Source organism: Rattus norvegicus, chromosome 4, assembly GCF_021556685.1.
Source record: "Rattus norvegicus strain SHRSP/BbbUtx chromosome 4, alternate assembly SHRSP_T2T, whole genome shotgun sequence".
Taxonomy (NCBI): Eukaryota; Metazoa; Chordata; class Mammalia; order Rodentia; family Muridae; genus Rattus; species Rattus norvegicus.
In genome coordinates, this window is record NC_141537.1 from 97455927 (window position 1) to 97481379 (window position 25453).

The 25453-nt window shown below is 40.5% G+C and overlaps 1 protein-coding gene across 12 annotated transcripts in view; it reads right to left on the minus strand.

The window, feature by feature from the left end:
- Positions 1-535: 535 nt before the first annotated feature.
- The window catches only part of Il12rb2 (interleukin 12 receptor subunit beta 2), a 92111-nt gene continuing 67193 nt past the window's right edge, over positions 536-25453 (minus strand). For 3 of the 12 annotated variants that reach the window (XM_087655790.1, XM_087655792.1, XM_087655791.1), the window contains 5 exons: positions 22781-22981; positions 16823-16921; positions 16582-16740; positions 8537-8636; positions 1841-4810 (listed from right to left, as the gene is read on the minus strand). In XM_087655790.1, the coding sequence (XP_087511916.1) occupies positions 8557-8636; positions 16582-16740; positions 16823-16921; positions 22781-22981 (539 nt within the window). In that variant the 3' untranslated portion in view covers positions 1841-4810; positions 8537-8556. Of the gene's footprint in view, positions 4811-8536; positions 8637-11705; positions 11797-12209; positions 12348-16581; positions 16741-16822; positions 16922-19650; positions 20356-22780; positions 22982-25453 lie in introns of those variants that run through there. The other 9 variants (XM_087655793.1, XM_087655794.1, XM_087655795.1 and 6 more) reach the window with 5 other exon arrangements.

A 25453-nucleotide genomic window follows, 5' to 3' on the forward strand; every position in this document is an offset into this window, starting at 1 on the left:
GCTTGGTCACTATATTAAAGAATCTAGATTAAATTTTTTATTAGTGATAAGCGTATAGCTTCCATGTATCTCACAAAGAATCTAGGTTTCTTTTTTTATCGTTTATTTTTAATTATGTACATTGGTGTTTTGACTGCATGTATCTCTGTGTGAGATCCCCTAGGAGTTACAGACAGTTGTGAGTTGCCATGTTGGTGTTGGGAGTTGAATCTGGGTCCTCTAGGAAGAGCAGCCAGTCCTCTTAAGCACTGAGCCATCTATCTCTCCAGTTTCCAAAGATTTATTTATTTATTATATATAAATAGCTGTCTCCAGATAGACCAGAAGAGGGCATCAGATCTCATTACAGATGGTTGTGAGCCACTATGTAGTCCTGGGATCTGAACTCAGTACCTCTGGAAGACCACTCAGTTCTCTTAACCACTGAGCCATGGACTGGGGGAAATTTTTTTTTTAAATAGTGATAGGCCTAGCTTCCATGCATCTCCTTTGAAAAATCAAGATAATCAAGAGGTGGAGGTAGTTTTCACTGAAGTAGAGGAAATGGCCAGTAAACTTGACTTGAGCATCTTAACCAGCTCTTCCTAGAGGAAAGCACAGATCCTTTGTTTTAGCTTTATCGCTCTCTTTTTTACTTAGGGTTTATTGTGCTTTTAAAGTAGTCATTTCTCTAAGAATGGCCGGTGATGTAAACATGGCAGCTTTCCTTGTTTACAAAAATTGAAGAGAATATAATCATATTAAGTTGTGCAAGGTGAGGGAAACTAGTGTTTACAATTAGAGAATAAAAACAAGTAGTGGTCTTTCTTATGGTATAAGTTACAATTTGTGTTTCTAAATGAAATCTTAGTTCCATATCAGTGAAAGGGATGATTAAATCTGAGTTTCAAGTAGATAGTGGACAGGGGTTTTGGTCCTTACATTTATAGTTTTAAAAAATAAGAGTTGCAGAATGTTTCTTACTGGCTGAGAATTTGTTTTTTAGACCACATCTAGGCCAGCCTCTAGCTCATGAGTGCTGGGATTAAAAGTAGGAACCATTGCACTAAACTTTCTATGGTCTTTTTAAACTAGTGAAAATATTCTTGAGTTTCAGGATTTTTGAAAAGTTAATGAGAATCACTTTGTACAGTGGTCCATATCCTTTTTTGGAAAACATACTCAATAAGTATATGTATAATGAAGAAAGAAAAAGACAGTTTTTTACTGACTTTCAGTAACTTATTCATGGCACAAAATTAAGACATCTCATTTTGGCTTAAATAGTTTATGCTACCCTTTAAAGTGTATTTGGGTAGAATTATGAGGTGAAAGTTATTCTCAAATAGTGTTTAAAGGGCACATGCTAAGCTTAGTGGTACTTGAGGCTGAATTTAAAGTTATGAACTGAAGTCTTGTTACATAGTAATGCTCTGTTTTAGAACCAGGTCTCCACACCTTACAAGAGTTGTTTATCAGTATAATGGTTAGTTCTTTTGTGAACTTAGCACAGTTGTCTGGGAAGAGGGAACATGACTGAGGAATTGCTTATATTAGATTGGCTTGTAGTCTCATGATATTTCCTTGGTTAATGATTGATGCGAGAAGGCCCAACTTAAAGGGGAAGGTGTGCCACCCTTGTATTTCTGGGTCGAAAAAAAATCCCCCCACCCCCCCAACCCCCAAAAAAACAAGGTGAACATACCAGAGAACAGTGTTCATGGTCTTTTGCTTCAGTTCCTGCCTCCCAAGTTTTTTTCTGACTTTTTCAGTGACTGGAATGTATAAATATTTTGCACTCAAGTCTGCATTTGGTCAGGGTTTTATCACAGCCAAAGAAAGCAAACTGGAACACAAATTGGTACTAGTTGTGGAATATTTATTGCCTGTTGTTTTGGGGAAGATGGTGGAAGTTTTCAAAGCTTAATGGGTTTGTCTTTTTTTAGGTGGGAGTTAAGAGAGCAGGCCAGTAAACAGTGTTCCTCTATGGTCTTTGTCAGTTCCTGCTCTGGCTTCGTTTGGTGATGGTTTGTGATTAGGATATATAAACAAACAAACAAAAACCTCTTTGTGCCCCTCTTTACTTTTGGTCATGATGTTTTATCATACCAATAAAAAGCAAACCTGCAGAGTTGGTATGAGGATTTTTCTATCTTTAACCTGCTCAGACAGGTCCAGTGGATTTGTATAACTGTGTTTATGAGTGCAGAAACAGAGGCATTGGGTTGCAGAATTTAGCTCCTAGATTTAACAGGAAGTTTTGAGCCAGTGTAAAACTTGTTTATATTTTATGTGTATGGATGTTTTGGATGTAAGTATGTGCACTGCATGTCATGACTATAGAGGTCAGAAGAGGGTTTCAGATGTGGAGCTGGAGTTAATCAAGTTAATCATGCAACATACCATGTTGTGTTGAGTAGAAAGTGTTTGTTACAAGAGCAAATTGCTCTAAACCACTCAACCATGCTCTATATTAAATTAGGTATATTAAAATGTGAAAGGCTAACTCTCTAGCTCTAGCATATACAAGGCCGTGGGTTTTATCTTTACCATCACTAAAGAAAATCCCAGAAACCAGTGACACAGTCCAGTTTAGGTTTTTGCTTTAGAAGTCAGAATACAGTCAGGTTCCTGAACTCTGTAGTAAAGAGTTCATTGTACAGATAGTCAGTATTGGTCTTCACAGGGCCACAATTCTGACTTTGGTTCTTAGGATATTAAGATGTTATCTGCATTGAGAATTGAATTTGCTAGGATTTTATTGAATATTGTCCAGCTGCCCTTCAGAATCCATCTACTAATGCCAGTTTCTCTGATTAATACTGGCTATCGTGCTCTGTAATCTTTGCTAGCTGGTTAAAATATTTAAATAGTATTTGGTTTTCATCTAATTACAGTTGATCACACTTAATTGATATTATGTACTTTGTCATTGAAGTGCAGATTTGGTTTTCTGTATGAAAGCCTAATTAAGGAACCTATTGTGTTTTTTAGTTTATTTTGGTATAAGCTATATATTTCAACTTGATTCTTTCCATTACTCAAATTGGAAATGAAAATCGGGGATTCCCATGAACTTCTGGCAGTGGTATCCACTGATATTTAGGTTCCAGAGAATTGTGGAATTTTATTAATTAAAAAGTAGATGTAAGTTTTTGGAATGTATTTTAGAATTGAAAAATACCAAGGAGTGAAAGACTTTATTTGGACTTTCATCTGGATCAAGGGGAAGACGTAAGAAATCCAGAAATTGCTTGGAATGGTCAGAAAACTTTCTGACATTCATTGAGAGGTCTGTTAGGTAAAGTGGTACAGTCTTAATATAGACAGAAAGATCCTCTAAGTGTTAATGTTTCAGTCCTTAGAAAAGCTTGTGCTGGAATAGAGGGATACTAAGGGTTAAGAGAAGCCAATGAGGGAAAGTACGGAAGAGGCTTTTGGCCTCAAAACAGGTCTTTTAATGAGAAAACTTGACAAGAGGAATTAAATATCACCTAGGGCTTTGGGGGAAGAGAAAGTTAAGCAAGAGCACAGCAGCAATTCACTACTTTGCTAGTAAATTGGCTTGAGAAAAGGTAACCTTGTCATGGCAGTTGATCTAATAGCTTCAATTTCTAGATGTTCATAGGAAGTTTGGTAAACAAAAGATAAAAAATTTATAGGACTGGGCTATATGGACACATTGCTAATTTGTTAGGTTAGAAAAGGAAGTACAAACTTGTAATAGATACTTTGTTAAATGAAAATACCAAACACAGAAAAGTAGTGTTACTGGAGAGGATGTGGTGGAGATAGTCAGGCTTGATGTTTTAAGAAAAAACTGTCTTGAACCTTTCAAGTGGCACTGGACTTTGCCAGTGGTATGATAGAGGGTGCCGAGTCAGTCCATAGTTATGAAGAAACAGAACAGCAAAGTCTGGGTTCTTGTAGATTGAGGTTTTAGACCCAGAGATAACTGATGTTGGGCCATAACAGAAAAGTTTCATGGAATAAGAGTACAGAGGTAATTCTCCATCAAGCTGATAGTGATTGACAGGTGTGTGTGTGCACGCTTAAACACGTGTGTGTGCCACAGATGTTGAGCATGGCTATCTTGGGTGCCCTTTATTGATGTTTATCTGTGTTGGTGTCTTATCTTTTTATGCATAAGACTGAAGTCTCTCTGGTGAAGCTAACTTAATCCAGAGACAACTGGCTTGTTTGCATTGTCCCAAAGCTATATACTACCAAAGATGGTGACCATGGGAGTAGGAACTGGGTAGATATACTGTGCTGCCCTAATGGGGTACATTGACTTTCTAGGTATCAAGCCTCATTTCTCGTAGCCCATCTTTAACCGATCTAGAGTCAGCCTCTCACCACAGAAGGTGAGTGGGCGGAGAGAACTTGATGCAAAAATGGAAAGAGAAATATGTTGATGGTCCAGGTCTAAAGAATCACTTGGGTCAACTTCATGTGATGAGAGGTCTTCTATGTTGGAGGGTAAATAGCCTTCATGGGTAGGAAGGTAGTTCACTGGGGTGACTGTCAAGGGGCTGGTCAGGTTGCCCAGTTTTGAGTCAGGGTCCCTGCTTCCTAGCACCTTGTATAGATTCACTAGTTGTCTCGACTCAGCTGTGAGAGTTCCTGTAGTTTGTGGATTGGTGGCAAGGTATATTGTGTCTTCCTTGGAGGTAGAGTAACCTTGGAACCCTTGTCCTCTTTTGAAGCAATAGGGTTGTCTGCCTACTGGGATCATTTGGTAGAGGACTTCATTGATGATCAGGGGCTCAGGCTCTTCAGGAGCGGACCAGGCCATCAGGAGATTGTCCATAGGTGGCTGGATCTTCTCCTGTGAGAAGAGTGGATGTGTAGGTTACTTTGACAGCTTATTTAGATTTCCAAAAACCCCACACCCTTTCCTGCTTCAGCCTTAGGTGAGAAACTGGGCCTTTAAATTTTACGCCAGAGCCTGATTTCACCCACATCCCCACCCCCTACTCCCGTCACTGCCATTCTCTAGCAAAGGAAAAATTTACTGCTCAGCTTAATTGCCAGTCCACTTGCTTTTTTTTTTTTTTCTAGTAGCAAAGGTATGGAAGTGGGAAGAAAAAGCTTGGGCATATTTTCCAAGTTGGAGGAGGCAGGGGGGGGAATTAGTGTATTCCTAAGCCTTTTGGTTTGTTGCCCGTTACCCTTTTTGAGAATCAAACTAGGATTTGTGCAGGGTAAGGCACTGTTGTTCGTACTAGAAAAGAAAAATAGGATTTAGAAATGGAAAAGACTACTCATGAAGTGCTTTTATTAAAGGCAGTGTCATTGCTATGTAGCCCTGGCTAGCTTGGATCTCTGCCTCCTGAGTGCTAGGATTAAAAATGCGATTAAAGGCATCATCTTCATCTTACCATGAGGGCCCTTTGGGAGAACGATAAGGGGTTTGGGTTTTGATGGAATTACATGATTTCAGGTAAGGTAATGTTCTTGTCAAATTTGGCATTTAAGAAAGACTTCTTGAATAGCTTTTCTGTAACAATTTCATCTTCCCCTTTGGCTAGTTTGGATAATTCATTACTTAATTTTTCTGATAACTTTATCAGGATCCCTTTGGTTACCCCTCTATGATAGCTTTTCTTTTCTGCGTTTACTGCCAGTTGTAAAATTCAAGTCTTTGGCACTTGGAACATTTCTCCTACTTGGCTTTAGTTGAATTCTTACCTCCTAACACTTCCTGTGCCTGGGATTCCTTCCCAAGGTAGAACTCCATGCCTTACATGCACTTACTTAAAGATTTCAACTCCTAGTCTACTCCTTTGTGTATGTCTACTGCTTTACTTCAGTATAATTTCTTAGTGTCACCAACCCTTCATTGAGCTAAGTGGCCCCTATTATTGCACTCTAGAAACCACTGCTGAGGATCCGAAGACATAATGGCAAATTCTGAAGACAAGTCCCAGCTTTGATATTCTTTGACTGGGGAAGTTTGATCAACCTCTCTGCCTCTTTTTTTTTTTTTTCCCCATTAAACGACAAGTTGTACAAGAGAGTCTTGGTATAATTAGCCTCCGATATGACCAGCTTTGCAGCATGACGTCAAGAAATGAGTGATGGCACTGTCCACAAAAAGGGCTCCCAGCCTTGTTTTTTAAAAAAGAAATGCCAGCTCTCCTGTGATTATTCTCAAGCTGGTCCTGGCATGGAATTTGTCTTAGGATAAGTATGGATGGCAACTGTGCCAAAGCAAGGCTACCAAGTGAGAAAGAACAGGATGATGGGAAAGGCTGTCTAAGTAGGTGAGCTGTTCTGCCTCTGGGGCAGTACTGATAGGCTAGTCCCTAGCACAGTTTTGGGTGTGACTTTTGGAAAGCCCCAGAGAAAGTTCCTTTAACCCCAGGTCTCAGGAATATCATCTGCACTGATTGTAATTAGTAAAAGCTAGCTGGCATTCTAATGAACCTCTGTGTAGTGACCTGGGCTGCATCAAAGCCTTCCATTATTATTTGTTTTGTGTGTAGGAGTGTGTAACCTGCATGCATGTCTGTACTACATGTATGAAGTGCCTACAGAAGTCAAAAGTTCTCAGATTCTAGAGATCAGGAGCTACATTTGGCTGCTGGCAACAGTCCACAGGAAGCACTCTTAACTAACCATCGTCTTCCAATCCATAAAAGAAACTGAATTAATTTTTTCATAATTCACTGATTATTTGTTCAAACGAATACAAATACATAACTTAAGAGGTCAAAAAGAATATGCAATAAAGAGGAAAGGCTTCCTATCCTCAACTTCTCTCCAGAGGCAGCCACCAGAATAATGGATGTCTGTATTTGGCTGGCTTCTGTAAAGACCATCTCACTCATACCCAAGAACAGTACATTAAACAGTTTGTTTTTTTGTGAGACAGGTTGTAATAATCCCCATTCCCTGCACACTGAGATGTGTTTAAAAAAAAACCCATTAAACACATATAGGTGTCTATACATGTTTTACTTGTACTTATATTGTGAACGTAGTCCTGTTATGTGACTTTTGGCATGTGTTTATATGCCATTTTCTGATACTCTACTATCTCTAAACCCTTGGGCATCTTGACATCTCATTAAGGCTCATAGCATCTCTGTGTTTCTGTTTCCTGTCAGAGTTCATTGTTACAGATGAAGGCAGTGCTTTCACCTAGGACAGAGCTGCTTCCCAGTGCGCTTTAGGCTTAGAATGTCAAGCTCAGTTGGTTCAAATCCTGGTACTTGAATCCACACCAGCAAGGCATCTATTAAGGCTTTGTGGCTTTATTGTGTATTTCCATAGACCATTGTGTCATCTCATGATGAGCCTAGTATATTGACACCTCCCTAGTGAGTCTGTTCAGCTCAGAGTTATGTTCTAAGATAAAATGTCTTCATATCCTGCTTGGAAATGAATTTAGGATCCATCATTTATCACTGACTAGTATTGGGGAAGTTATTTTGTCCTTTGCCTTAGTTCCCTCATCTGAAAAATGATAATATATGATTTACAGTCGTCAGTAAGTTGTCAATACATGAAAGTAAAAGTGCCTGCTACATGGGAAGTATGTAGGTTATATATAAACAATATGTTAATGAACTATAATTATGTACTTTACAAGTACATAGTAGGTAGTATATTGTGAATGTACATCTATGTCATTGTCATTGTCACACTATTCTTGCTCTTGTTACTTAATGTAAACAAAAATCCCTTAATAGAAGTCTTCAAGTATGGTTGTTCTTGGGAAGAGAATGAAAACTGAAAAGAAATAGACATGATGGATAATGCCCATAATACAAGCCCTTGGGAGTCTAAGGCATTTGGGATCTCTGAGTTTGGAGCCAACCAGAGCTACAGGTAAAACCTATCCTAACAGCTCCCCCACCCCTCAAAAAAGGCCTAAAAGCCCAACAAAAAAGTGAAAAACATTTGCTTTACATGATATTATCTTATTTACTCTTCACTGTAGTATATAATATGATGGTACATGGTGTTCAGATACTTGGACAAGTTATCCAAAAACATTCATAGTAAGCAACAGGCAGGACCCTCCAGACTCCATTGCAAAAACACTGATTTAATTTCTAAAGTAGAGATGGCCAGGATCAGTTCCTCTAAGCAGAGGATAGGTCACTGGCTTCTGGCTTAAGGAAATAATTCAAGAGAAGAATCTTGAAGAAAATTCTCAGCCTGCGAAACAGGAAAGATTCTCTTGTCTGCCGAGCCAGCTCTTCCATAAAGCCTTTACATAATGGCTTTCCACAAAACACAAAACTAATGGTTCTTTTTACTTCTCTGTTCTGTGCTTCAGCAGGATTGGGAAAGTTAACTTGAGTTACGTGAGTACTGGTCCACTTGGAAAAACCACTTGCTTTCTTTTTTAAATAAATTGAAGTGAGGAAGAGCATAAAAGCCCATAGGAGAATAAAGCTTGGTGATTTTATGCTCATGGGCTTGAAGTTCTCATGATGGCTCTTTACCAACTCATCTCACCCACAGAATCTCATTGCTGTGGGTCCCTTAGACATGTTCATCAATAGCATTGTACTGGCTGTCAATGTGACTTGTACCTTACCTCCATAATGGGGTACTTCTTTACCCAAGTGCTATTTGCTGGATCTGGAATAGTTCTGCAATACCATTGGGGTTTGAGAGTAGAAAGGAGAGTAAATGCCCTATAAATAAGAAAACAGGGACATTTGGTTAAATATGTATACAAAGGCACAGGCTTTCAGTGCAGCTATTTCTGGGGAATGGATTCTTTTGTATGGAAAGAGCAAAATACAATTCCTGAAAAGAAGCATTATTGAAGGCTAGACCTCCTTGGATTGGTGACAGACTGTGGCCACTTAGAATTTGCTAAATAAACTAAAAAATTTTGGTTTCACTTAATTTTTGCAGTCTATCACTATCTAACCATGTATTAATTCAGCAAATAGCATTAAACTAAATATGTGAACAGTACAGTGGAACATGCTGGAAATAGAGCCAAGCAGAAGACATTGTTCATATGCCTGGGATCTTACTAATGAGCTAATTAAAATATTTAGGGTTTGTAATAAGACTGATAGAATGAAGGTTTAAAATAGGGTATGTACTAGAGTAATAACTTGAATATAATCATGTTTAAAATGCCATGGAAAGGTATACAAGAGAAATTTAAGTTAATATGGTTATACTGTTAAAGATAGGACTTATAATGTGATGAGGAAAAATTCAAAAAGCTTATAAATGCACATTATTTAAACCAATATAAAGTATTGTTCAAAGACTGATAAACTTTGATGAGAAAAAGCCACACATGATTTAACTTAGATCAGGTTCTCAACCTTCCTAATGCTGCCACTCTTTAATACAGTTCTTTATGTTGTAGTGACCCCAATCCATGAAATTATCTTGTTGCTACTTCATAACTATAATTTTGTGCTGCTATGAATCATGTAAATATCAGATATGCAGGATAACTAATATACAACAACTGTGAAATGGTCATTCAACACCTTCCCCTAGGGGGCTGCGACCCACAGGTTGAGGACCACTGTGTTAGATTTGCTATCTGGCAATGGTGGGTAGTGGTAGTTTGGATATGATTCTCTTTGATTCCTGGGATAAACTTTACCAAAGTCTTTTTTTAAAAAATCATTTATTTTTGTCTTCTTATGTGTATGAGTGTTTTGCCTGGTGCCCTCAGAGGTCAGAAGAGGACATCAGATCCCCAGGAACTAATGGTTATGAGCTGCTTGCTATATGGCTACTAGGAAATGGACCTGAGCCCCTTACAAAGAGCAACTGGTGCTTTTAACTGCTGAGCCAATGTCTCCAGCCTCTTCCAAAGTCTTTAAAGACCTCTGCTTTGAGCCTCTTCTGGTAGCTGAGGCAGACAGAGTGTACTGGCTGTCAGAGTACTGAGCTAGTTGTATTTGGCACCTATTACTTAGCCTCTGAAGACAGCTTTGTGTTGAAAAGTGAACTGATTATTTTTCTTTTGCAAAATAGTACTTTTTAAAAACTAAATTTTTTAAAAAAGACTTAAATTATTTTGTTCTGGTGTGGGTGCACATGTGCTATCGTGCATGTGAGGTCAAAGACCAACATGGTAGTGGGTTCTAGAATCAATCTCAAGTCATCAGCCTTGGTAACAAGTGCCTTTACTCACTGAGACCTATCTTGTCAGCCTAATTTTTATAAAATAAATAGAATTAAAGTCAGTTATTATTTTGTTCCCAAATATAACCATTATTTAATACTGTGTAGTGAGTGTGTCTTTGGAGCAGAGTGTTCATTGCCATTGACTATTTCCTCCTTTTCCTTCAGTTCAGATCTTGCTTTATTGAAACAACAGTAAGTGCAGCTGAAAGATCACAGTGTTAGTCACTCCTGCCTCACCAGGTTCTTCTGTCTATTGAGATATAACTAAAAGTATCATAACTTCTTCAAGGCTCCTTAAAGGGGAAGTATTGACACCCTTTTCCAATTTTCCTCGATTGTAGAATATAATGGCTATAGTTCCACAGCTGTGAGCTCACAGAGTGAGAGGTCACACAGAAGCTGTAGTATGATATAGTGCAACATCTCCTCCAACAGGATAGTGCAATAGGAACGTTGTTCGGGCCAACTGTGAAGCCACAAAAGCAGCCCTTTACCTAGGTTTCTTTATTCAGCTGAGACCCTGCTACAAGAGCTTATACTGATTCCGGCAGTCAGAGTATACACAGCAATTACATACTGAGAACTTGTTAGGAGGTACTAACACAACTGCTCATGTACCCTTCATGGAAAGCCAGTCACTTTTCCCACCGGGGAAAGTGATTTTTGTGTTTGTGACTTTGGGAAGGACTTGAACAGTGATGAGGAAAGGAGAGGTAGTCAGATGAGCTGAGTCACCTTGATGATAGTGGGGGTGTCAGATGTTTCAGCCAGATTACCTGTTCCTCAGCTGTGTATGTGACATGGTTCTATGTATGCATTTATTTCAAAATGTAAAAATATTGTCTGTCATACAAAATTTAAAAAATGATATTACACTAATTTCAATATTATAGATAAATAGTAAGTTATTTTCTTATGATGTTTTGGTGAATCAAACTAGTCTCACTATAATATTTAGGTTCTTTGAAATATTTCCCTTCTGAACAGTATTTCAGTAAGCATATTTTCCTTCAACTATATCTATCTATCTATCTATCTATCTATCTATCTATCTATCTATCTATCTATCTATCTATCTTTATTTCTTTGGGATTTTAAAATTAAATGTAAATTTTTAAAAATTTGACATGCATTCAGCCAAAAAGGTTGAATAAATTTATTCTACTACCAGTGATGTATCCACCTGACTCTCAGCAGCCATGGTTTATATTTTTAAAATGCATTTATAGGGCTGAGGAGATGGCTTTTAGTGAGTACTAGTATTTGTTGGGCATGCATGAAAATCCGGTTCACTTCCTTAGACACACATAAAAGCCAGCTGTGTATGCCTATAAACCCAGGATTGCAGGAAGGAGATAGCAGAATTCTGGGAGCTGGCTGGTCCATCAACCTAGCTAAAATGTCAACTTTGGAGTCAATGAAAGATCCAATGAAAGAAAGTAAATAAGGCCGAAAGCATGTAGGAAGACACCCAACATCTTTTTCTGCCTTCTATGTACCTATGCATAGCTGTATGCTTCCCTTATGTGTACATACACACATGACACATGCATGCACAGTTCATGTATTAAATTGGGGGGCTGCAACCAACTCACTTTTGCCTGAAGTAACGAATTGAGAAAGTGCCCACCACGATGATAGCGATGCAAATGCTTGATATCACGAATGTTTTCCAGTTGGCTTTGCCTGGAAAGTTAGCAAATCTTGTTACTGAGTCATCATCACTGAATTCTTCAAAAAGTTTGATCTTTTTGAGTCCTTTGGACCTTAGACATTTTTGACTATTCAATAGAGACCCTGTGGGGTTCTATTGTATATTCTCAGAGGCACTTCAGGCCTATAAAGGCTGCCCCAAGTTCACAAGTGTGGAAGGGAGGTACAACATTGGACATAAGCCTCACTGGGCTTCCTGCATGAGGGAAAGGATTTCTGCATTTTCAAAAGTGAGTCGACACTGTCTTCAGGCAGACAGTAGGGTGAGAGGGCAACTCAAAGGTAGCAAGCATGAAAGGGCCTGTAGGAAAGTCACTAGTGAAGTAAGAAAAGTCCAGTGGGAATGTGTCTATGTCAGAACTCACTGGCTGTCTTTATTTTCTTACCCTGTGGACAAAATTCCCTTTCATTTCCTTGGGGACTTTCACCAGCAGCTGTCACAGCTGTCATCCATAGGACATATGTCACCTTGGGCTGTAGGCTGCTTATTGGATGTGAGTTTTGAGAGTGTCTGTACTGAATTTCTGAAAGAAAGATAAAGGAAAATGTGGTATAAAGAAAAATAATTGAGGCTACTCACCTATTTTTATCCTTAGTGTGTCATTTAATTTGAGAGAGAAGCACATTTCTGTCTTAAAAGCATCAAAATTCATAAGCACTTAATACTTGAAGAAGCATGGTCATTTATGAGGTCTTATTAGTGCAGTATGCAGTTTTTCCTGTGTTAGAAATGTTCTGAAAGAATTGTTATTCTTGCCCATGAAACTATTTAGTTGGAGCAGTTCTTTTGTTTCCCATGACTGCATTTCTCATATTTATCAAGTCATTTGATAATTACTGAAGGAACTAATATAACATTATTTTCAAGATGATAGAATTTTTAAATATCTAAGTTTACAAATTAATGAAACATTTAAATTTTTATTTCATTTAATTTTATGTTTATGGGTGTGCTGCCTTCATATATGTCTATGTACTAAGTGTATGCCTGGTGCCCTCAAGAGACAGAGGTGGGCACTAGATCTCCTGAAATTTGAGTACATATAGTTATGGCTACTATGTGGATGCTGGGAATTGAACCTACATCGTCTGAAAGAGCAACCTATGCTCTTAACTGCTGCGCCATCTCTCCAGCTACTCAAAAGTTCTTAGATTGTGCTTTTGTTGTGCTGTTGCTGTTTTCTTTTTGTTAGGCTATGGTCTTGAACTTACAGTGCCTAGCTTCAATTTGACATAAAATCATGAAAAACCATGATACAGAGATGAAGTTTCTTTGGCTTCCAGATTGCAGTTCCTTATGCTTTCAACACTCCTATAGATCCTCTGCAAGCTAGAGTGTGTGGAACAATGTACGGATGCTGCTTTTCTCTTTAGGATATGGGTGAGTCCTGGTAGCCTTTAGGAAACAATCTTCTGGAGTGTTCTGGGGTGGCTTTTAGGGTGACCTTCAACAGCTGGGGGGAAATGCTGAGTATGGTGGTACAAACCTGTAATCTTGGCCTGTGGAAGGCAAAGGGGAGAGGGCTGTAAGATCAAGGCATAGGGGGTATAGTCTGGCTGGGTTTAAAGTGCTTGCCTCCTACATACAGTCTCCTTGGTTTTATCCCACTATCAACAAGGCCAGAACTTGAACAGTAGTAGCTACTGGCTCATTCAATCAACCTGTGCCTATGCTGAGGACAATGGTGAAAACTAGAACTTAGCGCTGTATCTAACTTCATAAACAGACTAATGAACAGTCCCAGATGCTTGTTGGCTGCATCAACTCAGAGAACCATGTAACATGAAGAGCAACCTTTGTCTACTCTGCTGTTCCTACTTAACAAAGCAGTAAGAAGGGGCCCTGGAATAGTCCTTGTGCTCCATTGAAAAGGATGAGGTCTGAGGAGATCATTTCACAGGGACTGTCAGAATAGCTCTATACTTTACCACCTGTTAAGAAAAACACCTTGTAGAAAATCCTAAGGTCTGGTATATCCTTAGGAAACTGCTTATACAGACTTAAGCAATATTAAGCAATATAACTAAGTGTAAGTGCACATGTGTGTGTGCGTGTGTGTTCACTATTTCTAAAGCAGGGAATTAAAAAAAAATGAATTTTAGGAAGAGTTTCTGTTCACTTTGCAGGAACCAGGGTGTCGACTGTCCAACTGCCTGAGGTGTCCTGAGCTGGGGAAGAGAGATGAGACACTGGAACAGAAAGGGATTTCTTTGATTTGCTGGGCTGGTAATGTTCATTCGTGCGTGCATGTTTGAAGAACAAAAATAGCAGCTGTTGTGGGGAGCTGAGAATGGTAGAGTCAGCAGTTTTGTTAGCAAAATAGGCTGAGTTGTGTAATGAGAGAAGTCCAGCAGGAAAGACAGGTCCTGCTGCCTCTGGGCTGCGATCCCCAGAAGAGATAAAGGGGTTCCTTCAAGTCTCAGCAGATGAAATTTTAAACTTTGGTGGTTCAGTGATAAAACAATGAATTTAGAGGATGCGATCATTGTCATCTATCTGAAAGACAGTGGCTTTGAAGGTCAGGAAGACCAGGCCGAACAATTACACAGTTACTGGGAATGAATTCAACCATTCAATGAATACCATGCTTAGTACGTATACCTACCATCTCTCTGTTGGTGTTCTAGAGGAGAGGTGATCAAATTGCCTTAACTTGTGCCCTTGACTGCTTAGAATTTGTTGGCAAAAATAGCCAGGCAGTGTCATGTGTCCTGCAGAGGGGAGATGTGCTTACTGTTGGAGCATTGTTGCATATAACCATGCCAGCAGACAACCAGACAACAGGCTGGCACTGAGATGCTGGGGCACTCTAATCTTCACCTCACCTCCCCTCACCTCACCTCACCTCACCTCACCTCACCTGCCCAGGTAGAGCTAGGGTCCAAGAACTGATACTTCCACATGCGTTTGCACAGCTCCCTGGGACTGGGTACCTAAACCGAGCAGACAGGCTCCAGCCCCTTTCTTTTGGCACTGGCAACATTTCTTCTGCTATTGGGGCCCTTTTCTTTCCACACATCTTGTTTCTTCTTGATCCTTCCCACCTTCTAGAACAGGTATTAAATTTAGTGCTTTCTGGTTGCACTGTCCTACAGTAGTGTTTGTTTAGAATTTCCTAGTTCTTAGCACACTGAAGGATCTGAGGAGAGGGAATGGAGCTTACCAGAAAGTACTTACTAGAGTAAGTGAGAATTTAATCTAGTCTAGTATAAAATCAGACCGTGAATCTTGTCTTTTAGCTTATTTTAAAGTACTCTTGTGTAGGCTTTAGATGCATCAGTTCTGTGACAAAATATGGTAGGTTATTTTCAACATATACAGCAACAGCTATAGGACCAACTGACCACACTGATTTTTGTTTGTAAATAGATGTTGGTTTGCTTCATGGATATATTTCTGGGGCAAATATTATAGGAAGGATCCCAAAGACCCATGGAAAGGCCAGATGATTTGCCAACCTTTAGGAGGCCTTTCAGAACTGACTTATCCTGACAGGCCTAGTGACAGATTAGCTAACAAATGACTAAGTCTACAGAGCTGTCAATTAAGAATGAGTCAACTCCACAGAGACGGATGTGGAAAGATCATCGAAAGTGCAGGTCCCAAGCATGTTTTTGTGTGTGCGTTTTTTTTTTTTTTTTTTCTGGAGGAATATACACAGAATAGCCCAAGAACTTACTTTCTTTCCAGACAACTTAGAAGAGTTAACTGTGAAAGTCATGACTGAAAGAAATGCCAGGAGAGAAGACAAACATTTTAAGGTTCTCAAGCTTTCCTGAAGCAAAGCTTTGGAGCTACCCCTCACGTGGCCTTCTTACAGCTTTGGGCCAGCAGCTCCAATGAGATGTCCCTTTTTCCTAACAAATCTCACTTGAAAGAAAGCCAACTGCTTATGAAGCAGAAGTGCAAGCCAAGAAGCGACAAATAAAAATAAAACAGCTTTGATTAGATCGAAGACTGGAAGAGCAGATCTCACAAGTGACTAGTTAGCTGAATGAGTAGTTCATGAAAACATTTGAGATAATGCTCCGACCAGAACTTACTGTAATTGTTTTGCTTCTTCAGATGTAGAACAATTATGTCATAAAGAGTTACTTAAACAGTACTGTATTATCCATTCCAAGAGGTAAATAATATGGTAATTGCGTATGTGAAGAGTTAAAAACTATCCAAGTGTGTTCCTGAACCTCGAGGACGTATATAATTAGTACTGAGGTGTCTTTGCTCTATGTTTCAAGTCTCAAGCTCTACCAGTAGAACTAATCTCACCAGTGTCATCATAACTTTGAGCTTTCTTGAGTGTCATATTCCTCCCTATCAGTTTAAAAACTCATGCTGAACCATGAGTTTTGGTTGCAAAACTGGGTTGTGCTTGACTTTTACCTGTCTTTCTGTGTTTGTTCACCAGTTCAACAAAACCACAAGGGTTGCTATTTGTCACTTGGTTTGAGTCAGTAGCTCACTGTGCAATTGAGGCCTACCTCTTAGCCATCCTGGTGCTGTCTCTCCCTCTGAGTGGGTGCTTTGAGAGTCTAGTCCACTCGCTTCATTTCTCTGTCTTTAACAGTTTGCTTAGCATGTAATGTATATTCAATAACTTTGCACATGTGTATTTAGGTGTCTCATGTTTCTTCATTCAATTCACTTGACAAGTGCTGACTAAGTATGCTCCTTGGTGTGCAGTGAAGACATGCCCCATCTTGTGCTTTCCCAGCATGTAAGCAGGAGGCCCTACTGAACTAGTGTTTCACACATACCACAGAGCTCGGGTTGCGCAGTAGAGTGTCGCTCCTTCCAATATATTCTGTAATGGAGGATGCAGCCCCTTTGCTCCAGGAAAGGGATGTGGGTCCAGGAAATAAAAAGGCTTTCCTTTTTCTCTGTGATAGCAGTGATATGAGGGCCACTCAGTGGCACTAGAGGAAAGGAGACAAGAGGTTTCCGTCACCCTCTGGATCTAAAACACCTAACAGAAGCTTGAAAGATCCCGAGGCTCACCTTTGTGACTGGAGTCACCCCGGATGGAGCTGCACCCTCCTTGGTCCTCTGACAGTGCATGTACCCGGATTTCGTAACAGATATAGGGCTTTATCTTCTCTGCAAGGGAGAGGGAGTCATGTTAATACCTGTATCCATGTCATTTTTACCTTTTTTTAGTTTCAAGATTAAAGAGCAATGTGAGCTGAGGATAAAGCAATGGCCTAAGTTAGTTTCCCTGCATCTTATTTTCCATGGTGCCATCTTCTAAGTATCACTCCCAAGAAAACTGATGGATTTTATTCATATATCTATTTTTAGAAGATTTATCTATTATTTTATGTATATTAATATATTGTTGGGCTGGAGAGATGGCTCAGTGGTTAAGAGCACTGAATGTTCTTCTAGAGGTCCTGTGTTCAATTCCCAGTGGCCACATAGTGCCTCACAACCATCTGTAATGAGATCTGATGCCCTCTTCTGGTGTGTCTTAAGACAGCTACTCATATACATAAAATAAATCTTTAACAAAAATATATCATAACTGTCTTCAGACACACCAGAAGAGGGCATCAGATCCCATTACAGATGGTTGTTAGCCACCATGTAGTTACTGGGATTTGAACTTGGGAGCTCTGGAAGAGCAGTCAGTGCTCTTAACCACGGAGACATCTTTTCAGGTGGATTTTATTTATGTGATTCAATTCGTGGCCCAAACTGGCTACAAATTCATAATAGTCTCCCTGCCTCGGCCTCCTTAGGCCAAGGGTTCAGACAGACACGACCATGCCTCATTTCTTGATTTAAGAGAACAGAGTAATTGTTCTTAAAAAGGAGAAAAGGCTGGGAAGCCCCATGAAGATTTACACAAATACAAGCACACAGAGTGTTGGATTTCTACAATTGAATCCTTTACTTCTTGTTTACATGGAGCAGCTGGACCTCTGCAGGCATAAGCGACCCAGAGCTTTCCGAGTTCCACAGTGCTCATCAGGATCAGCAGCAGCCCAGGGGCACCAGGGTATGTGATTCGGGTGCATTCAGAGGAGTTCAGCCCCTGGTGCCTGCCCTCAGCTCTCCAGGTCCCTCCTATTAGAACTCAGACGCCTAGGAGCCTCAAAGACTTAGGTGATTTCCAGGAATTCTAGTGCTCCTTTCTAACAGTCTTGAAGAAATTAAATGCCTCTTCCCTGCCCACAGCCCCTGCTTTACTGCCTGTGAAGGGTCCTTTTGTAACACTGCTAGTGATGTACCTTTAAAATTCCAAATCTTGCCAGGCAGTGGTGGGGCACACCTTTAATCCCAGCACTTGGCAGAGGCCAGAGGGCAGAGGGGCAGAGAGGCAGAGAGGCAGAGACAGGCAGATCTTTTTGAGTTTAAGACCAGTTTAGTGCTCCAAGTGAGTTCCATGATAGACAGGGCTGTTGCACAGAGAAACCCTGCTTATAAATAAATAAATAAATAAATAAATAAATAAATAAATAACCACATCTTTTTTTTTCCCCACAGTTTATTTATTTTCAGTTGTGTGTGTGTGTGTGTGTAGGGTGGGGTGTGGGTGTGGGTGGGTTGGTGTGTCTATGGAAGTCATAATAAGGCATCAGATCACCTGGAACTGGAGTTACAGGCAATTGTGAGCTGTCTGACATGGGTTCTCTGGGAAAGCAGGAATTACTCTTCACTTCTGAGCCAACTCTCTAGCCCCTACATTCCAGATTACCTAGTGAGAAAACTCCTACCACGAACTATAGTATCAGGTGCTTAGAAGCAGGCTAATAGCGTAATTGAGTCCCTTACACTAATAATTGACTAGGTTTAATGTCTTTTGGGGGTGCAGAGGAATTTCACCTCACAATTACTGACTAAATTGTGTATTTTTTTTTAACGTTAAAGCCTATTAAATCATCGATCAATTGTGGGAGAGAGCCTGACCAGAGCAGACGCTCATAAGAATGGGCTTCCACTTGAGTTCACAGACCAGAGAACGTGCAGAGAACACTTGTTATCTTGGTCTGTAAAATGCCCTGAGATCCAGGCTGAGGCACAACAAAAGACACGGCATCATACTTTCTTTGGAAGGCTCTGGCAAGTGGCTCTCTGTTCCCAGTGTTTGCTCTTTGTTGGTTTGCTCTTCTGCCTCATGTCTTGGGAGGAGCTAACCAACCACTGTGCCCTATGGAGATTTGGGAGTTCCTGGCGAGTCTTACAAAGCAAAATGTGAGCAAGAACATTACTATATCAATCATAAGCTGAGGTTTTCTTTTCTTTTTTTTGGATGATTCTGTATGCACATCCCACAGTGGTGTGTACTCCCCACCTTAAGAATCTTTAGTGGAGGAAGCCCATGTGTCGAAGACTCTCATTTCCTTTGCACTGTGGCTGGGTTTCCAAGCTCCTTTCGTGCCACTATGCTGACCTATATAGATCGCACCCTTGGGCAAAGGCCTGTCTCTTTATGAGCTATTTTACAGTTTCCCGGCAGAGATTTAGTTTCCCTTCAGGTGTGGGACAAAGCAGGCAACCTTTCCATGAATATCGTAATGGAGAGTCATTATGCAAGCACCGAGACTAGCATTTGGCAGAAACTTCACGGTGCTGAGATACAGTGGATAGACAGGATGGTAATGATACTCTCTGTAGGTCTACAAGCCCACAACTCAGGAATCAGGTTTACTCTGGTTCATGTTAGAACAACTGACACTGTCCATACAGCCACAGTCAGAAACAGCATGTAAGGACCTCGTGGCCCTGGGAATAACACTTAAATTCGTACTAAGTAACAATTAGTGACATTTTCAGTTTAACAGGAAGTGATCGCACACCAAGTATTGCCAAGTGGCAAAACAATATTAATATGCTATTTTACAGCTTTATTACGTTGGTTTTATTCAAAGGCATAACTCGAAAGTGATTCAGAATATTTAACTTTACTAAGTGCGAAGAACATCTTCTTCAATTACTTTATGGTATTTGTATAGAATTATCTGATTTCCAAAAGAGAGGCGCAGTTCAGATGGTCCATGAAGGAGGGGTCTTGATTTTGCCTCCCAGTTTAGTCAGTGCTCTTCCTACCCGTGTTCCGTTGAATTTGATGAGTGGCATAGCTCTGAGGGAAACAGCTATTACTGTAAAGCCTGCAGCCACCCCAGAAGGAAGTCACAAAGCTGCTCTCAGAATTGATGCCTCCTGCTGGGGTGTTGCAATGCATGCCTTTAATTCTACCACTCAGAAGGCAGAGGTAGGAGGGTCTCTGTGTCTTAAACAACAAAATGGTTGTTGGCCTTCTGTTCTTATCATTTCCTTACAAGTTTGCAGTCTTCTTGCGCTCTAGAATAACCAGGGAAACACACACACTTTTGCACGTATACATGCTGAAACCAGCAACCATAATCAAACTGCCCACCACACGCCTTCTAAATTTCTCTTCTACAGGCTAAATGGTTTCCAAATGACAACTTCTAGATGCTCAGTGGCCTGCTCTTCTTTCTCTGGACGCTCACTGCATGCAGCCTCCTCTGTAAAGGTTTTTAAGGAGATCTTCATCTGTGAGAAGTCTGGGCAAGCAGGCCAAACAAGAGGCACACAGTCAAGGACCAGCTCGTATATTATTGTTTAATACGGTGTCTTTCTCCAAGTATACCTTATCTAAAGTAGATTGTATACATCCCCCTAGAGAGGTAGTGATTTTCATAGTTTAACAACAATATAGAGTTTAGCTGGGAAACCCAAACCTATTCAATCCCCCCCCCCTTTTCTTTTGAGAATGTCTCCCTGTGTAGCCATGGCTGTTTGGGAACTCAATATATAGAACTCAAACATCCTCCTGTCTCTGCCTCCTGGGTGCTGTGATGTACCAGCATGCCTCCTCAATTCTTATTTCTGACAGATTTAATAATAATCACTTGTTAGACAAAGAAAATTCAGCACTAGAAATATGCTGGGTACTGTTCAGAACCTTGCCCATATATTAATACAGTCAGTCCTCGTAATCCCTCGGATGAGGAAGAGGAGCACAGCTGTAATCAGCTTAAGATCTCACTTCCTTCTTAGTGAAGGAACCGGAACTCAGACCTGGGTAGGCTGTCTGTGTAGCCAGATCATGAACCATGATACTGAACTTACACTTAAACTGACACTAAGTTCTTTCTAGTCATTGTACTATGTTTTCAGAGACTTTCACTTGATTGTAACCCTTGATGGAAACCTTACTTAGCAATAGAGATCCCAATTATCATATACTCGTTCTAGATTTATTATGGTACAAATGACAAAGAGCAGGTTTGGGAATGAGCATTTCCTGGTTTTGTCATCTATAGGATGGGTTTAAAATGCACAAAAATTATTTTGAGTTAAATATCTTTACAAAGATAAAGGAATCTGTTATATTGACAAGTTAACTTAGGTCCCTGCTATATTTGGTTCAAGTATTGGGCATGGTGCTAGGGGACATAATTCTTCCCAAACCATGAGACTTCTAAAGCAGTTGTTCCTCAAGTTAGTCCCGAGGGCAGTCTTTTTGTTTTTGTTTTTGTTTTATTCAAGACAAAGTTTCACGATAACTCTGTCTCTCCTGGAACTCACTTTGTAGACCAGTCTGGCCACGAATTCACAGAGATTTACCTGCTTTTCAAGGGCTGGGATTAAAGATGTGCAGCACCACACCACACCTGACTCACAGGAAAGTGTTGATGGACTCTTAAGTTCCCGTTGTTTAGGACCTTAGTATACCATGTAGCCCTCTGTAACTGAAGGCAAAACTCTGCTTGAAGTCTCCCCAGATGTCTTAGGGTTTCTTTCTTTTGCTATGATAAAACACCATAGGCAAAACATGGAAAGGATAAGGCTTATTCCATTTTATAGCTTATAGTCTGTCATCCAAGGAAGTCAGGGTAGAACTCATGGTAGGATCCTGGAAGCAGTAACTGATGCAGAGGTCATGGAGAAATGCTGTGTTCTATAGCTTGCTTAGCCTGTTTTCTTTCTTTTTTTAAATTGCATTTTAAAATTTACAGTTTAAATGACATTCTATTTCCTGGTTTTCCCCTCCAGAGACCTGCTATCCTACCCATCCCCCCACCCCCTGCTTCTATGAGATATTCCCTCCCCACCTTTCCTCCCTGACATTCCCCTACACTGGGGCATTGAACCTTGACAGGACCAAGGGCCTCTCCTCCCATTGGTGCTCTACAAGGCCATCCTCTGCTACATATGCGGATGGAGCCATAGGTCCATCCCTGTGTTCTCTTGGGATGGTGGTTTAGTCCCTGGGAGCTCTGGGGGGTCTGGTTGGTTGATATTGTGTTCTTCTTATGGGGTTGCAAACCCCTTCAGCTCCTTCAGTCCTTTCTCTCACTCCTCCATTGGGGACTCTGTTCTCAGTCTCTGTATTTGTCAGATTCTGTCAGAGGCTCTCAGCAGATAGCTATATCAGGCTCCTGTCAGTATCCACTTCTTGGCATCCGCAATATTGTCTAGGTTTGGTGGCTGTATATGGGATGCATCCCCATGTGGGGCAGTCTCTGGGTTTAGCCTGCTTTCTTTCTTCTTCTTTTTTTTAATCTTTATTAACTTGAGTATTTCTTATTTACATTTCGATTGTTATTCTCCTTCCTGGTTTCCAGGCCAACATCCCCCTAGCTCCTCCCCCTCCCCTTCTATATGGGTGATCCCCTCCCCATCCTCCCCCCATTACTGCCCTCCCCCCAACAATCACGTTCACTGGGGGTTCAGTCTTTTAGCCTGCTTTCTTACAGCACCCAGAACCACTTGCCCGTGGATGGCACCACCCACTGTGGGATGGGCCATCCCACATCAATCATTAAGACAATACCAAAAGACTTGCCTACTGCCAAACTTATGGAAGCATCTTCTCAATTGTGAGTCCCTCTTCTCAGATAACTGTCACTCACCAAATTGACATAAAATTAGAATAAATGGTACCTTAGTGGCCCTCTAGAAGGAATGCGAGGAGTGAGGTACCTGAAATCAGAGCAGACATGTTGTAGGGGGGAATTCGCAGCCAGTGTGGGGTAAGGTTCATGACGCTCCCTTGTTGGAGAGCCCTCCATTCCACTATGTACTCCCGAATCACAGAGTCAGCTTTCCCAGGAGGCTGCCAGGTCACCATGATGTTGTCCATGTTCCCTGACTTTGCAGAGACCTGGTGAGGAGCCAGGAACCCTTTGGGGGTGAGGAAGAAGACGGACAAAACAAGAGTAGATAAAGTTAGAAACAGGAGTGGGAGAGACATCTTGTGTTTGAGGACCTGAGTTCAATCCCCATAACCCACTGGGGGAAGCCAGGTATGGCTGGCATGGTGGTACACACTTGTAATCCCAGTGCTGGGGAGGTGGAGACAGGAAGATTCCTGGGGGTATTTGGTGAGCCAGCCTAGCCTACTAAATCCAACTAAATGAGCTCTAGGCCAGTGAGCAATCTTATTTTTCTTTTTTTAAAAAAAGAAACCAGCGGGGTTGGGGATTTAGCTCAGTGGTAGAGCGCTTGCCTAGGAAGCGCAAGGCCCTGGGTTCGGTCCCCAGCTCCGAAAAAAAGAACTAAAAAAAAAAAAAAAAAAAAAAGAAACCAGCAACAAAACTTAAAAAGCAAGGTAGATAGTGGCTAAGTAATGAGATCCAGCCAAAGGTTACCCTGTGGCTACAGGTGCACACATGTATCTGCTCATATGTGAACACACATAAAATAAAAATACATGACAGCTTATTCCCAACTAAGTTTTGGAATGCATCAATTTCTCTTTAGGGACTTCTGTCAAGGTCTATGCTTTCAGTTCACAGAGGATTAGCTTCAGCAGTCTCTAGTATATTCCTGTGGATTTATTTCCTCTTTGAATTCACCTACTGCATTCCCTCAAATGGCTACCTGTATTAAATGTAATAGATATAACCTTTTAATACACTCCCATGTGTCTTCTTAGCATAAAAATGTACCACTGAAGAGCAGTGTAACCCCTTGCGTGTGTGTTGTTTTTTCTCAAACATTTCATTCAGCCTTATGCTTCTGGGATGAATCTGTCCCCCTTCTTCATGCAGACTTAACTTACTCCTTCACACTTCTGCCTAAGCCCTTTCCCATCTGCTCTCCATGGACCACCAGCAGCATCCGATTTTATTTAATAATAATGATAATAACATTTATTAAAAAGTACCTCCCCAAAACAACAAAAAATGGAATAAAAAATAGAATAAAATAACTCTTTAGCTTATGTTTGAACTGAAAACTGAAGCATAAAAGGCAGAACTAAAGGCCAACAGGAGAATGTGTAGTTGAGTGAGCTCAGAGGACTGACTCAAGGACACAGTGACCATTCTCTGCAGCTCCTCTGGTGCATGTATGTACAAGGCCATTCTGGGTGTACATACATAAAACTGCTAGTCAGAGAGTATCCTCTGACTGATCTAAAACAGACGGATGGGAGAGGGATGTAGCCTTTGCCTAGCATTCTGGAGTCACTGTATACATGCAGGGAAGATAATAAAATCCAGCGGCATGTTGACACTCCACCAAGAGTAGCTAGCATGAGGAGTCTCACCTCATCCACCTTTTATTACCCTACTTTGTACTGTTTTATCAATCTGACATATATATATATATATGTATGTATATATATGTATGTGTGTGTGATTAGAATTTTGATTTTCATGTTTGTGGATTCATAAGGCCAAACTTCTCACTGACTTTTCTTCTGTGATTATTTGTAGACTTGGCTCATTTTTCCATATTTCTACCTTTTTCTGATTAGCAGGTAGCTTTGATGATCCTAATTATGGAAAAGTTTTCAACTCTTAATGTAGTCAGTCAGTTCTCTGACAACTTTGTTAGTCACATGGTTGTTGGTAAATTTACCCAGTTTCGATTTTGAGTCTTGTTTGTAAAATTCCACCACTCTGTTTATTCAACAGCACAGAATGAATGCATCACATGGGAAGGAGGGGGACCCTTTATAGAAGTCTTTAACAGAGTTGTATGAGGAACCAAATGTCTGGCTCCTACTTATCCCAACTGACTCAGATCACAAACATTATTACTTATCAACCAATAGCCAGACACAGTTGCTTTCACCCTTTATAGTAGATTTTGCAAAATGACTTTCAACTTCATTATTTCCTGCTTTCAGCAAATGATACAGATGCATTCTGGGTCGGGGCATTTAAGAGTACAAAATTTAAGACCATATCTATGCATTAGCTTAGGTGGCAAAAGCTTATTACATAGAAATCCAGGGCAAGTAAGGTTGGTTGTCACATTGTTCTTGTAAAAGGCAGGTTAAACAGTCTGAGTACTTAGTAGGCTACATGACTTCAAGGTGTATCATTAACTCTGGTTGTGAGGTTCAGAAAAAGTGCCAGTCTCATACTATGTAAGAGATATTTTCATACTACTGCATTACCACACTGGATGCTATTTAACCTTCCTGAACCACAGTCTCTGACATCTGTGTGGGTAACCATGCTGGCCAGGTTTTTATGTCAGCTTGACCCAAGGTAGTGTCATCTGGGAAGAAGGCATCTTAATTGAGAAAATGTCTCCATAAGATTGAGCTGTGGGCGAGGCTTTAGGTCATTTCACTGATAGACATGGTAGGGCCCAGCCCATTGTAGGTTGTGTCACCGTGGGGCAGGGGTTTGGGGTGTA